General features: G+C 39.3%; 1 protein-coding gene across 1 annotated transcript; it reads left to right on the plus strand.

Moving 5' to 3' along the window:
- Window positions 1-3,057: 3,057 nt before the first annotated feature.
- On the plus strand, window positions 3,058-14,777 carry LOC110954119 (cytohesin-4-like). Its single transcript, XM_022198447.2, has 13 exons — window positions 3,058-3,159; window positions 3,660-3,742; window positions 4,023-4,087; window positions 5,927-5,993; window positions 7,774-7,892; window positions 9,272-9,352; window positions 9,469-9,581; window positions 9,898-10,046; window positions 11,477-11,588; window positions 11,676-11,752; window positions 11,851-11,922; window positions 12,151-12,299; window positions 13,070-14,777. Exons 1-13 carry the CDS (start codon window positions 3,120-3,122, stop codon window positions 13,146-13,148), a joined length of 1,206 nt encoding a protein of 401 aa, XP_022054139.1. The 5' UTR covers window positions 3,058-3,119; the 3' UTR covers window positions 13,149-14,777.
- Window positions 14,778-16,770: the final 1,993 nt, after the last annotated feature.

Below are 16,770 nucleotides of genomic sequence, written 5' to 3' on the forward strand. Positions count from 1 at the left end.
GTGGAACCAAAAATCCCTCAAGTAGGTGACTCATAGAGCAAAACGTTATAAAAACACAAAGATCTTGACTCACTTGACTTGTTGCGCACAAGGAACCGCCTTCAGACATTCAATGACTTTCAGTGACTAAAATCTATTTGAAGCTGTTATCTATATGCTAACATTTAGTTTCCAGAATGAAGTTGTGCAACAGTTTAGACTCACTGTTCTGAAAAAGATGACTGTCTTAGTGAGCTGCTTCATGCATTTAGTGAAGGTTGAAGACAGATATTTTTGTTGTTTTAAAGCAGTCACTTTTAAAATTCTGAAGACTTCTTACAAATCAGTTCATCCATCCATCCATCCATCCATTCTCTATACACCGCTTTATCCTCACTAGGGTCGCGGGGGGTGCTGGAGTCTATCCAAATCAGTTCATCATGTCATAAAATCAGTAAAGTCAGGGAGAAACAAGATGCTGTTGGACCCCATAGGATGTATTGGTGAATCCAATGCTACTGAATTAATATGATTTAAATTAATGACAAGTAAAAAGAGTAAATTCACACTACAGCAGGTGACCCGACAGCCAATCCACAGCTACATTCCTTTAAAGGTTGTATCAGTAAACCGTCCTCATTAACAGATCTGTGCAGGGTGTCTGGTGGTGTTTGTCATGTATCTCTACAGCATGACTGACTGGACTTAAACCTGGCAGTGGGCAGCAAAGCCAAGAGATCTCATGGCGATCAGCATCACTGTATCCGATCTGAATCACAATCCTCCCAGCAGATTTGACCTCCTGTAATCAAATGAGCTGTACGTACGGCTGCCTGGATACAAAGCCTGTCACTTCAACTCAAGGCTGTTTTAGCTCTGAAGTGACGATTCCTGTCTAGTTTGAAGCTGGATAATCAGTATTGACGCAACAAAGCCCTTGCTGGGTGAAATGAGACACCAGCACGAGTCCAGATCGCTGTTTGCTGCTCAGACATTTAGAAAGCATGACAAGTGCCTCCTGTTCAGCAGTAACATCTATAGATAAACAAACAATGTTACTGTGAGAACATGCTGCCAGATGACAGTTTCCATTTTATGGCAGAGTCTGAAGAAGAAAGCCTGGTTAACAGAGAAAGTAGATCACCATCAATGCGATACTTATCTCTGTCTTATGGAGGCGTCAGGTTTTGTAGAGTCGGGCTATGGAGAAGGAAGGTTTGGGGAGCACTATTTATTTATTTAATGACCTGATCTGGATGTTTCCTCCATGATATAAAACTGCCTACCCCTGCTTATTCTGTTTATCCAGTATATTTAACCAGCTACTAATGAACTGATTCTGCTAACATGATGACATTTTCTCTGCAGAGCTCCACCGTTGACCAAAACAATTCTAAAAATTGGATGAAATGTCCTAGATTGCCAGGAGTGCACACTCACACTGCAGTTTAATTTGACTATTTTGCTGTACAGCTGCAGGAAGTCAGCTGCTGACACCGTCTGTCTGCTTACTTCCTCCGGTCTGCTAAAAACTAAGAGGAAATGACTTCACTTTGTAAAAAGTTAAGCAACGTTTGTGACCCATTTTTCAACATCAGAAGAAAACAGTGGACAGTTTGTGTCTTCTCATGGGATTAGATATGCAGGCCAGAGAAAGAGCCTGCAGACTCATGATTAATTTAGAATAATAAATGAAATATAACACCATGGTATTCTAATTACAGCCTCTGGTGTTTAGTATGTGGAGTCCCACTAGGTGGGGCCTCATATTTAGAAATGAAGGAAGCCCTGTTCTGTTTAAGTGGTTACTTCCTGCAAATGAAGACACATGGCAACATAAGGTTCAACTACATTTTGAGCAGACAAATATTCTACGTTTACACACAGATCCCTTTATTAGAAACATCTGTGCATCTGACCCAATCAGACACAGCAGCTCTGCCATTAATGCTGCTTTTATGAAGCTTCTACATTTTCAGCTTTTGTTCATGTTGTCAGAAAGATGATCAGAAGATTTTTCTTCTTAAAACTGTGAAATAATTACAACAGTAAGTAAGTCATAATTATAAGTTAAGGTCACTGATTTCCTGTTTTCCCCTGTGAATGCAATGCTTTCTGCTGATGAACATTTTGTCACAATGAATATTTTTGCATTTATTTGCCGAAACCTTCATGCTATATTCATGTTTTTGCTTAATAAAGTACAAATGCAAATACGGGATTTTTAAAATATCTTTACAATGAAGATATTTTCGTTATTGAAGGAGGTGAATCTATCTATTTTATATATATATTTGTAGTTTTGGCAATTAAGGGCTGTTAGTAGTTATTCTTTTCATTGTTGATGAATCCGTCAACGACCTCACTGATCATATCAATCTGCTGTTTGGTTTATAATTCTACTGTATAATGCATTATTCTGTGTAAGAGTACAGCACTGCCCACTGTGTCAGATCAATACTTATTATTTTATATTCATCATGCCTCATCTAAAAAATGTGACAGGTGCACATTTTCTTAATTATATCTTTACTTTTGGCATCATTGTACTTTCGTATTTATTGTCCTGCTTCTTCCATGCCTCATTTGTATCCAGCTGCTGTAACATATAAATTTCAATTTAATAAAAGTTTATCTTATCTTAAAATAGTAGAAAATGGTGACAAATGTATTGTTTTGTCCACAATCTAAAGATATTCAGTTACTGACATAGAGGAGGAAAGAAATCAGAGAATATTCACATTTAATTAGCTGGAATCAAGAATTTTAACTTCTTTTTTCTGAAAGGTTACATCATGATCTAACAGCAACTCTAGTACAATTACATCATTGTAGCGAATGCCCAATTCAGGTAGAAGTATAGAGCTTTATTTCAGCACATTTACTATGACAGTAGTATGTGTAGCACTAGTTTTTGTAATAGCAGATGTGTAATAATAGCAGTGTTGCACAACTATAAGGCACGAATGAGATTTTTTGTTGCCTAACGAGTATTTTGTCATTTTGCACGTCATTAGAAGTGCTGTAAGCCGTCTTGGTGAGTGAAGTTCAGTGCCTCAGCATGGCAACGCCGGCCCTTTTCTCACTCTGACTCTCAGTTTGTTTCCTGTACAGCCGTCAGTCGCTCAAACAACAACAACATGGCCATACGCAGAAAAGACAGCTTTCTCTGGGGGAAAGGTATGCTTATTATCCTTCACTTTTCATTTATACCTCACATTGTTGTGAACAGAGGCAGCTATAAAACAAAAAGCAAGGCTGATTTAGAGAATTCTTACTGTGTGATGTGGTGTAGAACGTACTGCTCAGTGCTGCTGACTGTCTTCTTGGAAATTATACCTCACATTATAGTTCTCGTATTCGGCTTTTGTATCATTTGAGTCCTTTGACACATGATAATCTGTCTATCCAACCTTGGATTTTAACACATTATGCTGCAATTCCACAAATTAAGGTGAACTACATACATTATGCATACATACTGAACCTGATTTGTTAAGAACAGAAAGAGAAGCAGCGATTTTCTAAGCAGCAAAGTATGAATCTGTGATGCATGTCGGCCTGGGAGAGCGAGAGTAGGCGTGAGGGAGGTTGTCAAGTCAGTCCACAGTGCTGAATGTTTTATCAAGTGTTTGCCACCATCCCTAACTTTAACTGTCCCACTTTCTCTCACCCCACAGCTCCACCGAAACTCCCCCTAGCAGAAAGCAGGCAGGGCGACACTGTCAAGAGCCATAAGTTCGAGCTGCTGGATGACATTCAGGTACTGCGCTGCATTTATCCCTCCAAGGTCCTTCGTTAAAATGCCTCATTATTCTCCTGTACGCTCCCTCTCCAGGCCGCCTCCGTGGAGTTTTTCACGGCACACAAAAGGCATTTTCATTCACCAACTTTTAATTGAGATATGAAGGATTTGAAGGCTATTCGATAACAGCAGCAGGCAAATTGGCCCTGAGTCACTGATTCTGCAGGTGTCTGTGACGCAATGCAAAACCTTGTACCCTCACAAGCAACACCGCTGTCTTTCTCTATTCTCCTAACAGAAGCTGAGGTTGGAGATCAATCACGTCATGCCAGAAATCCACAGCCCTGAACCTAAGGAGCACAAGTGAGTATGAGGACATTGTTACAGCAGCTCCTCTGTGAGTCAGCGGAGCCTCTTCCTCTTCTTTAGGCGACACTTTGCCGTAGTTTAGCCTCCCACATGCAATGCTCAGTTTGACAAAGTCTCACAATCAACTGTATAGAGACAGTTGTTTGATTTTGTCCGTTTCTACTCGATGACACCTCTGCATTTGGAAGTAACTTTAAACGAGCTTCTAAAACATTTCTATACGACATATGAAAACCATTTTTTACATAATATGCTTCATGAACAGCATTTTAGGGTTCCTCATGTGTATGCTGCTATGTTTTTAACCTTTTATGTATTATTAGTAGCGAACTAATCCAACTTTAAGCTAACTCTTCCAATTGTTATTTTTATCTAACTATTCTAACTCTTCCTGGTCGGTAACTATCACAACCACTATCACAAATTTATGTTTTGCTACTTATTTCAGCTGCTAATTTGGGTACCAATTTCAAGTGCTTCAGCAATGTTTATCTTTAAGATAAATGTTTCAAATGCATGCCCATTAACGCTAGCTTGGCATTTCAACTGTTGAGCTCCAATATTTTTAGTTTGCCGTTTCAAAGGTTCACCCATTGCTTTTAGCGAACCATTGGCTGTAGGTCATCACAGACAACATGTTATGGAAGATAAAATGTGATCTGGTTTGTACAGTAGCTATGCCTGTAATAAAACACAGGCACTGAGAAATGTAACAGTCACAGAGAATTACAGAGAAAATTGTGTTGTGACATGTTGTGTGCATGTGAATCCATATTTGGACTTCCTGTTACTTTTGTCGCTGCATTCAGAAGGTGATAAGTGAGTGGTGTGACACCGCATTTGGTGACTGCAATTGTGTTACTGGCAATGTCGACCAGAGTTTCTCAGCACTGTTGGCCGCATCCCACCAAACCCCAACGCCCACCGTTTCACAGCATGCACCCTTCATTGTAGATAAAATGATCTGAGGAGTTTATTTCAGTAAGAGTTTGATTGACAGAAATATTTTGATATTTTGTCCTCTGATTAATCAGTAAGACATCGTGATCAGATCCAATGATTGAGGAGAAATGGTAGGAAAGATAATTAATCCAAGAGAGCATTTTTAGCTTCAGTAACTTACTGACTTTATTGCTGCATGTCATGCATATGAATATACCTAATTACTAGCCAACAAGTTATTACTGCATGAACCAGATTCAGACCGCAGTCCACACAGGAACAAACTACAAAACCACAATGCAGCCTAAACAACTGCACACAAAATACAATGTTACTCTCTATATATGCTGCTGCATTAAAACAAACAAGACTTAAGCTTATTTTCAGCAAACACAATGCACACACGCACCACTGGACACAACAGCAATTACTGCAGGATCACCACCAGAACTTCCCTTTTGCCACTCAGCAACCACATTGCACAGCACAAAAACAACAGAAACGTTGACACCAGTCACTGACGCAACTTCAATACAAATGTGGCCCCGATAAAAAATAATAATAAACCAACTGACATATGTAAGTTAGGTCTATTTAGTGTCACAACTCCAACTGGAATGGTAAGGGTTAGAGAGTGACTTCACCTAATATTGTTAATATACTTAACATAAAACAGAAACAATGAAACAACCTTCACCAACACCAAGTGGGATCAAGCAGGACATTTTTGACTATAGGCAGTTTCTAGTATTTGGGCTATATGTGTTTGGTATGTCTAATATTCTGTCATACTTCACTCTGTTGCAACATCAATCTATACAAACATGTACATTATGAATATTTTGTAGCCTTCTGATCTTTTGATTTCATTTTAATTGTCTTCTGCTGCAGTAAAAATGTTGTGAAGAACAGGAGATTCCTGCGAGGAAAAAAGAAATTCAACATGGACCCCAAAACCGTGAGTGGAAATCTTTTTGTGTTTTTGTAGATTTTCTGCTCTTAAAAGACACTCACAACCCATTTGTTTGTACAAGTATTGTTAAGTGACCTCTGGTGGTCGTTGGACCAGAAAATATCCTGAAATTGTATTTGTTTGTTTTTTTTAAGTGACACTGCCTTCTGGTAGCTTTTGTAATTATGAGAGAAAAGTAAGAAGTGAGGCGATCTTGTTATTAAGTTTGCAGATGGAGGATGGATGGGTCAACAAAACACTGGATTTTAAGGACTTCTGTTTGTCACCTGACTCAAACTACAAGCGAACATTATTTATTTTCCTAAACCTCAACTACATGACAGTAAAACAAGCATTTTAAAGTAAATCCTGATGATTTAACAGAATGTTTTTTGTGCCTAAATCTAACCTAATCTTTATGACAGCATTGTCACATTATCATTGATTTAGTTCTAATTTATTTCACATTAATTTTCTACAGTTTATCTGTGGCACATCTTCTGCTGCTATTATTAAGGCACTGCTAGCTGTCAAGACATTATCAGTAATTTCACAAAATGCTACAAAATAATACCTTTATGTTCTTGTGATGACACCCTCTGGTGGCCCGAGTAACCCTCAGGTAAAAAGGAGTGAAGGAGTTGCTGTAGAACCACAGAGTTGGTGTAGGAGGAGCTTGGGGTGAATGGACAGGGCAACAAAACGCTGGACTTTAACAGGGCGGATTGGTCTTCATTTTAAAACTGTTAATCAGTGTTTTTTCTTCTGACCTCACAGCTCCATAACATTTACCACATTTATTATTTGTGATGATGGTCCTTTAATCTTTACCAAGCACTTTTTTGAACTCAAACCGAACTAACCTAATCAAATCATTATCATAGCATTCTTATATGATGCAGCCTATACAGAGGGCTTCACTGGCATGTAAAAGAACATGTGATGCATCCATGGAGACATCTCTGAGTGAAAACTATATTTGGTTCTGACAGGCTTTGTGTGATTTAATTCAGCAGTTTACATGGAAACACACAGTGAAGGTGCAAATGATACTTTCACTCACTTCAGTTCCTCTGGATCTGAAGCTGAACAGCAGCATGACAGCAGAGATAACTCCTCACACAGCGGATGTGGATTCGGTGTGATGCTCAGAGGTGCAAACTGTGCACAAGCTCAGACGCAGAGGAAGAGCAATAGCGAGAAAAACCACATCCTGTTCCCTGAAGTGGGGCAGAGACTCCACTTCACCACCACGACCTCCGTCTTTTCAGTCTTTCCTCTTTTTCAAACCAGGTCCCTCGGCCAGTGACCGCTTTGCGCTGAGACCTGAATAGATGTACGAATGGGCGGATTAGAAATTCTAAGACTTCTCGGGGTTAAGAGAGTCTTCAAGAGGAACTGATTTGAAGAAGTGCTTCTCAGGAGTGCACACTCGAGTAAAAGGGTCATATTTTGAAGATTTGGCTCGAAGCACCCGACATGCTATATTCATTCAACCTTTTTCATCCTGTGTGCTGCTGGTTAATGACAGCAGTGACTCAGAATGAAAAGAGGACATTTTTTTCTGGAAAAATGATACGACTAGTTTGGAGTTAGCACTGCTGATCAGAATTTAAACACAAGTTGTGCCCAACTTTTAACATGAAAGGGAGAATTTGCCTTCCAAGCTGAAACACACAAAAATATAAATTCTCTGATTTCACGATAAACGATAATCGGCATTCAGCATAACAACATGCTCCTAATTTCCAAATACAGATTTCTCATTCCATTCCTTTTGCTGCAGGGCATCTACTACCTGGTTGAAAATGGACTTCTTGAATGGCAATCAGACTCAGTGGCAGAGTTTCTCTACAAAGAGGAGGGACTGAATAAAACCGCAATCGGCAACTTCTTGGGAGAAAGGTAGAGTATTCACACAGCTGATGTGGGACCAACTGGGCTGGGATCAGACTCAGAGAACATTAAGAAAACAGACAAGCATGTATTTGTTTAGAACAACTCCCTCTAATAAAACCACAAGTTCTCCTGCTGCCTGCTGTCTGAATAATTAGTTCAAATTTATCTCATGACTTAGTTTGAAAATGTAAAACTAGCCAAGTTAAACAGCACCTGAGAAAATAAGTTCAACAAGTTCAATAAACCTACACTGAATCAGCTGTCATGTGTACAGCAATAGGGGCAATGCATGAAAAAAAGAACTTCTTTTTTTTTTAAAAAAAGAAGAAGTAATGTTTAAATTCTTAAGTGGTGTGAATATATATATATATATATATATATATATGAAATTAACAAGAAAAGCTGAGTTGATTCCATTAATGTTCTCTATGATACTGAACAGTAGTTAATTTGTGCTTAATCACTATTTATATTTCTCCAGTTGTCCACCTACAAACAAATTTATATTGCCTTTCAAAATCAAGTCATATTCATTATATTTATACAGAAGATTTTTAATTAGGAGATGACTGAAGTGTTACACATATAAGGCAGGCAGCACCAAAAATGCGTGCACAAAAAGCAACAAAGAAAACAAGAGATTACTTGTAAAGTCCATCTTATGACAGAACAGGACAACACCTTCTGAGAAAATACTAAGACCACCAAGAGCAACTGCAAACATGTACATGGAACATTTCATTGAAAGAATAAGCCTATTCCAAATAACTTTCTTTCTCAATACCCTTGGTAGTGGCAATAGTTGTTCTCTGAATCAAAGAGGCAGAGAAGTGGGAGGTAGTGGAGGCAGAGTCAGGTATTGTTCCCATGAAGGTCCTGGTTCAATAGCATTATATAAAACCACAAGACAAATGGATTCACATTCATTCTACTAAACATTACATAAAGAATTTGTTTGAAGGCTGAAATTCAGCAAGACTATTTATCACCGGCTAATAATAAAACCACAAGCCAATACAAGTCAAAGGTCATGACTACAAGTTGTGATTTTGTTAAGTGAAGTCTAAAAGTCATCAGATCCCAGATTAAAGTCCTGTATGCCGCCTAATCTAATGTATTTCCCAAAATGTCAAACTATTCTTTAATAACATGCAGTAAATGCAGACAAAAGCACAATCCTGAACTCTTGCATTCAGATTTTGGTCAAAGATCACTCTGAAAGGAATACATCTGCAGGACAAGATCGTTCCTCCCGTCTTCAATGTGCATTTTCAGATTGTCCCAACAACACTTCTGTTTTGACTGCTGTGCTTTATACATTTGTGCCACAGATTTTCAATTTAGTCATTTTCATTGTTTATCTGTTGTGTTTGGTTGTCACACAGAGAGGAAATGCATCTGGAGATACTGAAAGCGTTTGTGGGTCTGCATGAGTTCTCAGACCTGAATTTGGTGCAGGCCTTGAGGTTTGTGAAAGTCTGACTGAGATGTTGCAGTTTTACTTCAGTCTAGTTTCTCCGATGATGTGTGCTCGACTTTGAGTGTCTATTTTTTTTTTTTTACACCTCCTCCTCCCTTGCAGACAGTTTCTGTGGAGCTTTCGTCTCCCAGGAGAAGCTCAGAAGATTGACAGGATGATGGAGGCGTTTGCAACTCGTTACTGTGACTGTAACCCAGGGGTCTTCCAGTCCACAGGTACGAGCACAAAGAGACTGATTCAATCTCTCACAGAGTCCAATTAACAAGATCTATTTCTGCCTCTTTAAGTAGAGAATTCTCTACAAGTCACATCTCCTGTCAAAAGAAATCTGTTCTTTTTGTAAAGCACGAGTGAAGCCCAGAAATGTCTACTTTCTCTGATCAGATCAAAGTGAATGTTCAATCTAAGAGTTTTGGCTCAAGCAAACTTTCAGATACCTATTATTTTTAATGGGGACAATTTACACTGCTGTGGCAGTGATAACAGTGACATAACAGATAACAGAAACTAAACTGTGGCTTTCCATTACAGACACCTGCTACATCTTGTCTTTTGCCATCATTATGCTCAACACGAGTCTCCACAACCCCAACGTGAAAGACAAACCCAGTCTGCAGCGATTCGTGTCCATGAACAGAGCCATCAACAACGGAGAGGACCTGCCCACTGAGCTGCTCACGGTCAGCTGCTTTCTTTTATTCTCTTTCCTCTATAGGAGGAAAATCATTCTGGCAAAACAGCCACAAAGAGATAGCCTAGCCACGCTAGACAACCCGCGGCAACGAATTTAATTCTCTGCCAGGGTGGGTCTAGTTACCCTCCATAAGGCTCGAGGCTGAATTCTCCTAAAACTGGCCGGACGAATCACCATGAAGTGTAGAGTCAGAAGGCGGGCATGACTAAGTGATGACAGAGGCGCGACGATTCTGACAGAAACAACCGGGGCACAATAAACAGTTATCTTTTGACTCGGCTTTGGCCACAGCCCTTAAAGATTTGAAGCTAAAATTCAACTTGAAAGATAAACAAAGGACGGCACTGAAGTGTTTCATTGAGAAGAAAGACGTATTTGGACTTATGCCGACGGGATATGGCAAATCCTTAATATACCAGTTGGCTCCGCGGCTCCGCTGGTTGGGAAGCTAATGGGACTTAGCCACAATCCGCCGGCGCTCTCAGAACTACGTCAGCCTATTCGTTGCGCTGATTGGTTGTATACCTACCCAATTGCTGCAGAGTGATTTGAAAGACAACCTTCTAGCCCGCCTCCCTCCCTGTCGAGCGGCCCTAGACCCTTGTGCCGTCAGAAACATGGGTCTAGCGTGGCTAGGCTAACAAAGAGACACAAAGGCCACAGAATCTAATGAAAGATTCCCAAAATGGCTTCAAAGAGAAACAAACTATTCATTAGGATCCAAAATATCTGCAACATACTCCAAATGACTGCCAAATGTCTGCAAAGAGACACAAAATTACTACAAACAGGTACAAAAATGACTGCAATAACACACAAATCAACTGTTAAGAGTGATGAAACTACCATAGACACATGACTGCAAAGAGACACAGAACTGCAAAGACATCAATAGTCACTGCAAAAGTCACAAGATGACCATAAACAGACACAATATGACCACAAAGAGACACAAAGTGTTCTCAGAGTGACCGCAAAGAGACAGAAAAGAACACAAAGAGACATAAAATGGCAGTAAGGCCTTTTAAAATGGCAACAAAGACAAATAAAATGATAGCAAATAGAAACAAAATGATTGCAAAGAGATGTAAAAAGACCACATACTGTCACAAAGCAAACAAAAAAAGACAGAAAAAATACATTTAGGAGTTTAAAAAACTGAAATTTAAAAGCATGAAAATATGTAATTTCAGACCATTTTAAAAATCATTTAATCTCTGATCTTCTCGTGTTGCTATAGTTTTGCTGCTGCAACTTTTGAGCAAAATGTCCAGTTACTGTCTTCCCTGTTCTCCCTTTGTGTTTAGTACATTTTTTATTCAGTTATCCTACTTTGAACATCAATTTCAAAGAGAATCAGACTTTCAGTAACAAGTTCCGTTCAGATTTGACGTTCCATTTTCAAATATTTTCCAGAAACTGTACGCGAGCATCCGCAGCGAGCCTTTCAAAATCCCAGAGGACGATGGGAACGACCTCACGCTGACGTTCTTTAATCCAGACAGAGAAGGGTGGCTGCTTAAAATCGGTGAGACAATAACGTCAATGTCACACAGTAAACACTGAGATGATAGGATTTCAGAGTATGTTACAAAGTCTTTTGTCTCTGTTGAAGGTGGGCGAGTTAAAACCTGGAAGAGGAGGTGGTTCATTTTGACGGACAGCTGCCTGTACTACTTTGAATACACCACAGTGAGTTTCTCTCTGCTGCTTTGTAACAAAATAAAGATATAAAATATGGAAAAGTCAAACATTGTCAGTCTAATGCTAACATGCATCTCATCTTCTAGGATAAAGATCCAATCGGGATTATTCCTCTGGAGAATCTGTGTGTCAGGAAGCTACAAGACACAAGCAAACCGGTAATCACTCAGCTTTGGTGCCACAGTGGATGAATGTATATGAGCCTCCACAAACACATTATCTGCTGCCACAGAATCTAATGAATCATACAGCAGCTGCTAAATGAAATAGTAGCATAAGTGCTCAGAACAGTGAGTCACAAGGCTATCAGAAGTCTATTGAAGTAGACAGAGAGCATATGCACACAGTAACAGTGGCTCTGTGTGTCTGCATGTGTGTTTAAACAGTACTGTCTGGAGTTATATAACCCCAAAGGACAAAAGATCAAGGCCTGCAAGACGGAGAACAAAGGCAGAGTGGTGCAGGGTAAACACCAGTCTTATAAGCTCAGTGCAGGCAGCGCAGAAGAACGGGATGACTGGATCGAGGCCATCAGGTGAGAGCTGCTACTGATGCTGCAGAGGACACATGGGAGGCCATGTGCCGCTGTGAGTCACGTCTTCAAGGCCTGTACTGAACACACGATCAGAAAGAGTTCAAACAGGCCACAATTAACACCCCCCCACCCCCACCCCCCCGACCCATTCCTCATCTCAAATCTGAACGTGCAGTTAAATTATACTCAGGGTTACGTACTGAATTGTTTATTAGTAGCCCGAGAGTCTCCGCTGGTTGCTTGGTAACCACTCAGAATCAAGAAATAATCTGACATGATAAAGAAAATTTTTACATTTTAGTTTTTCCTAATAATAAGTCACTTAAAGGTGCCATTAGGGGATTTAGTTACGTATAGACAGAGACAAGCTAAGCTAACTGGCTGCTAGCTGAAGCAAACACAACCAACCACTGATAAGAACAACATCTGAGTAGGTTTTCAATGGGTCATATACAAAGATTCCACCTTTGGCTCAGTTTCTTTAAAATGAATAAATCAAATGTATTTTTAGATCATGCTCAAAACAACTTGTGCTGACAAAATGGTGCTGGACATAAGCAATAAGACGGGCTAAGACTTCAATTTGTAAAACAATAACAAAGTAGTATTAGTTATCCTTGGACACACTTCTAGATGTTGATAAACAAAATGGAAAAATTAATCTGACTGATTACATATTAATGAAAACAACATGAGGAACTGGTCACTGACAATCAGAACTGATAAAATGTAGTCACAGCTTTAAACTGAATCCTTATGTCGTTTCTCAGGGCGAGCATCACCAAGGACCCTTTTTATGACCTGGTGTCTCTACGCAAGAGGAAAATCATCAGCAACACTTCCTCATAGGAGCGAAACATCGGTGGAAACCGGCAGCATTTGGATCCTGGACATGTTTGAATAGATAAACCAATCTCAGCTTCAATGAGCAAAACTTAATCAGAACAGGACTGTGCAAACTGGGAAGTGACACTTGTCATATGAAAGAAGAAACATGAACTTAAAGGGCTGCAGTATAAAGTCTTCACATCACTTCTGCAAACTGCACGCACTACTGCTCCGACTTCAAGGGCTGGTGAGTCCTACTGACAGCCACCTGCTGCAGGAAGAGGAAGAGGAAGGCTACAGGTAGCTGGTCTGTGACTGTCATCAGTGTTTTACTGGACTGGCCTGTTGGCTGCAAACCCTAGAAGTCTTTGAATTCACATTTCAAGTTGAGAAGTCAGCCAGACTGCCGCAAAGAGACCCAGACTGACCACAAACAGTTGTAAAATGTGGAAAGAGAATCAAACCAGCAACAGACCAAATGATCACCACGGCAAAGACACTCAAAACGACGACAACCAGGCTCTAAATTATCACAAAGAGAACTCAATATGTCTGCAGAGAGACTGAAAATACACACAGAGAGACATGGCATGACCACAAAGAGGCTAAAAATGATTACACCCCAAATAACCACAAAGAATTCCGATGTGGCTGCAAAGTGACACAAAATGACCACGAAGTAGCACAAATACCACAGAGACACAAAATGGGCACAGAATCCCAAATCAAGACTCTGAAGACCATGGAGAAAGCTAAAAAGGCTGTACATAGACTCAAATTGATGACAAACAGATAGAATGACTGCAAAGACACACAAAATTACCACAAAGAGGCAAAAGCGGCTTCAAAGAGACTTAACTTGATGACAAACAGACAAAATGACCACAAAGTGACACAAAATAACTTCAAAAACTAGCAAAATGACAGCAAAGAGGGAAAAAATAGCAACAAAATGAGCAAAATGCCTGCACAGAGATATAAAATGATCACAAAAAGATTCAAAATGACCACAAAATATGCCAGATAACCACAAAGGGACCTAAAAGGAGCACAAACAAGCCTAAAATGACAGTAATGAGAAAATTAAAGACCACAAAGACACAAAAAATGGCTCTAAAGATGCAAAAACAAGATGAAAACCAATAGTAAAAAGAAAAAAATTATAAAACCTCAGTAACATGGTCCAGGGGAGTTAATATTTATTATTTCATGTCAGAATATTTAAAGTTGTAAACTTGTCAAATATGTGTTTTCTTCTCATTAATGTAGCTTTTAAAATGTACAGTCCATTATTGTCTTTAAGACTGAACACTTTCACTAGTTTGATCTAATCTGCTGTTCTCACACTATATCCTGTAGACTGCAAATGTAAAGCTGATGACTCAAATCTCTCTGGTTTGATCTTTCAGAAGAATGAGTGTAGCACTTTGTTAAAACCGTTTCCATCCTTTAGAGAAAACATGAATCTTAAAAAAGAAGTTGTATGAAGGATTATATACTTTTCTTACTCCATTTATTATTAAAATCCTTTAAATCCTTCTTTTTCTCTTACTGTAAATACAGATTTAAAAGCTAAACATATTTTCAAGCTCCAGTTTTAACTTATGAACCTTAGAAATTGTACAGTATATTTGATACATATATTCACTTTTTTAAAAATAATTGCTATGTATAATTTAATGACTTGATTTTCTTGATAATCAAACTATTTTTTGTTCAATAAATAGTTTTTGCTGCAGGTTTGTGTTGCTCTTTTTCCAACAGATGGCGCTGCATTTCCACCACAATGATGATGTGAGAAACTGCTCTCCTGTTTCCTTTACTCTTAAAACTATCAGATCAACGTGGTATCTGATGCTGTTGAAGCTTTTCCTGTTCAGTTTCTGTGTGTTTGATGCTGTGATAGAGAGCAGTGGTTTCCTGGCAGCACAAACACACAAAAAGAACATTGCTTCTATAAGTATTCGGAGTGTATGGACTCACAAGTGAAAAATAAACTTCTTCAGGTTACTCTCTGCGATTTTAGAGGACTTTAGAGGCCACGTCACTGTTGTGCTTTGCTGATGTTGGCTCCTGGTTAACTGGTGCTCCTCAGACATCACCGCCACAAGTATGACAAAAATAATAGTTGCAAAATGAACAGATTTATTTCTCCTTTAAATACTTTTTCTATCATGCCCTCATTAAAATTCATTTTAACCCTTAAATTCACTGGGCACTATTTGCACAAGTAAATGAAGTGTAGTAGGGTTAGGGTGAGGTTAGTTTTATTTCTTTTATTACTCTGCCAAGGAGGTGGAGCCTCGGCAGAGTTATGTGACAATTGGTGTTAGTTTGTCTTTCTGTCTGTCTGTCTGTTAGCAACATTACTCAAAAACAGGCAAACAGATTTCGATGAAATTTTCAGGGAAAGTCAGGAATGACCACAAGGACCAAGTGATTAGATTTTGGCAGTGATGCAGCTTATAGTCTGGACCCATGGATTTGTTAAATATTTCTGTATCATTGCAAGATAGCAGCACTGTAACGACGACAACAAGTGAACACGACGTCAGCCGGTTGTGATCCTACTACAAATCAACCACCGTGGACTTATCGAGACTTATCTGTCCGAAATGATACAAGGAACAATTGATTAAATTGTCGGAGTGTTTCCGAGTCCCATCAATTCCAACCGCCCTACATATTTAGGTCAAGCAATTCGGTATCCATACAGAACGTACACATGCATAACACATGCCTGTGCTCAGTGCAAGGTCATTTTGTTTGTGGGTACATCTACATTAAATGACCACATTCTATGTTGCCATGATTTCTGCCACAAATTCTTTCAAGATTTCAGCTGTCCTAAATGATACAACTGAGCAGCCTTGGCGGGGTACTGTGCTCTCTGAGTGTTTTTCTTGTTTGTTCTGTCAAAATTCTTCAAGATTTCTCAGAGTAGTCTGATATATTCCATGTTTCTACTGTCTTATAGTTGCTGTAGCTTTTCAGTGACACCTGCCAAAGCCAAACTAGTCACACACTCATCACATGCTACTCGTTAAGACTATATGGTTGTTGTAAAAAGCTGCTTCATTGTTTTACAGACAAGCGAGGTGTGAAGTTTTCCAACTGTGTGTGCAAACTTTTGGACTAACAGAGTCCATCCGGGAGAGTGTGAATTTGTAACACTTGTAACTTCTTAACTTAGACATTTGTACTAGAGAATCTCTACTGGATTATCTGCTTACCTCGTTCTGGAATTATGAATTGGTCTGTAAACTAGCTTCATGTTTTGCTGTTGTTTTACCTGTTTGGTGCTGTCTGAGTTGCCTGCTAATCCGTCAGTGAAGGCAGGTTAACTTGATTAGCAGTGAGGGACTGAGGCAGGAGAGAATAGAGGAGAGGTTTCTGTAGTTATTGACATCCTAGTAAATGCATGGATGCACAGTGTATACGTTTATATGTGGACCGTATGTCAGTAAAAGCCATGTGATACCTTTGCTTTTTATTTATATTTTGTTTTGTTATAGGTTTTACACACCCCTCCCTCACCTGGGCAGGTGGTAGGGTCCAAGAAGGAACAGCGGAGGGCTGAAGGTCAGTGATTGGTTGTAGCTATATAGTCTTTTTTTTTTTTTTTAAAAACAAACAAAAAAAC

The sequence above is a fragment of the Acanthochromis polyacanthus genome, chromosome 21, assembly GCF_021347895.1.
Source record: "Acanthochromis polyacanthus isolate Apoly-LR-REF ecotype Palm Island chromosome 21, KAUST_Apoly_ChrSc, whole genome shotgun sequence".
NCBI classification, from domain to species: Eukaryota; Metazoa; Chordata; class Actinopteri; family Pomacentridae; genus Acanthochromis; species Acanthochromis polyacanthus.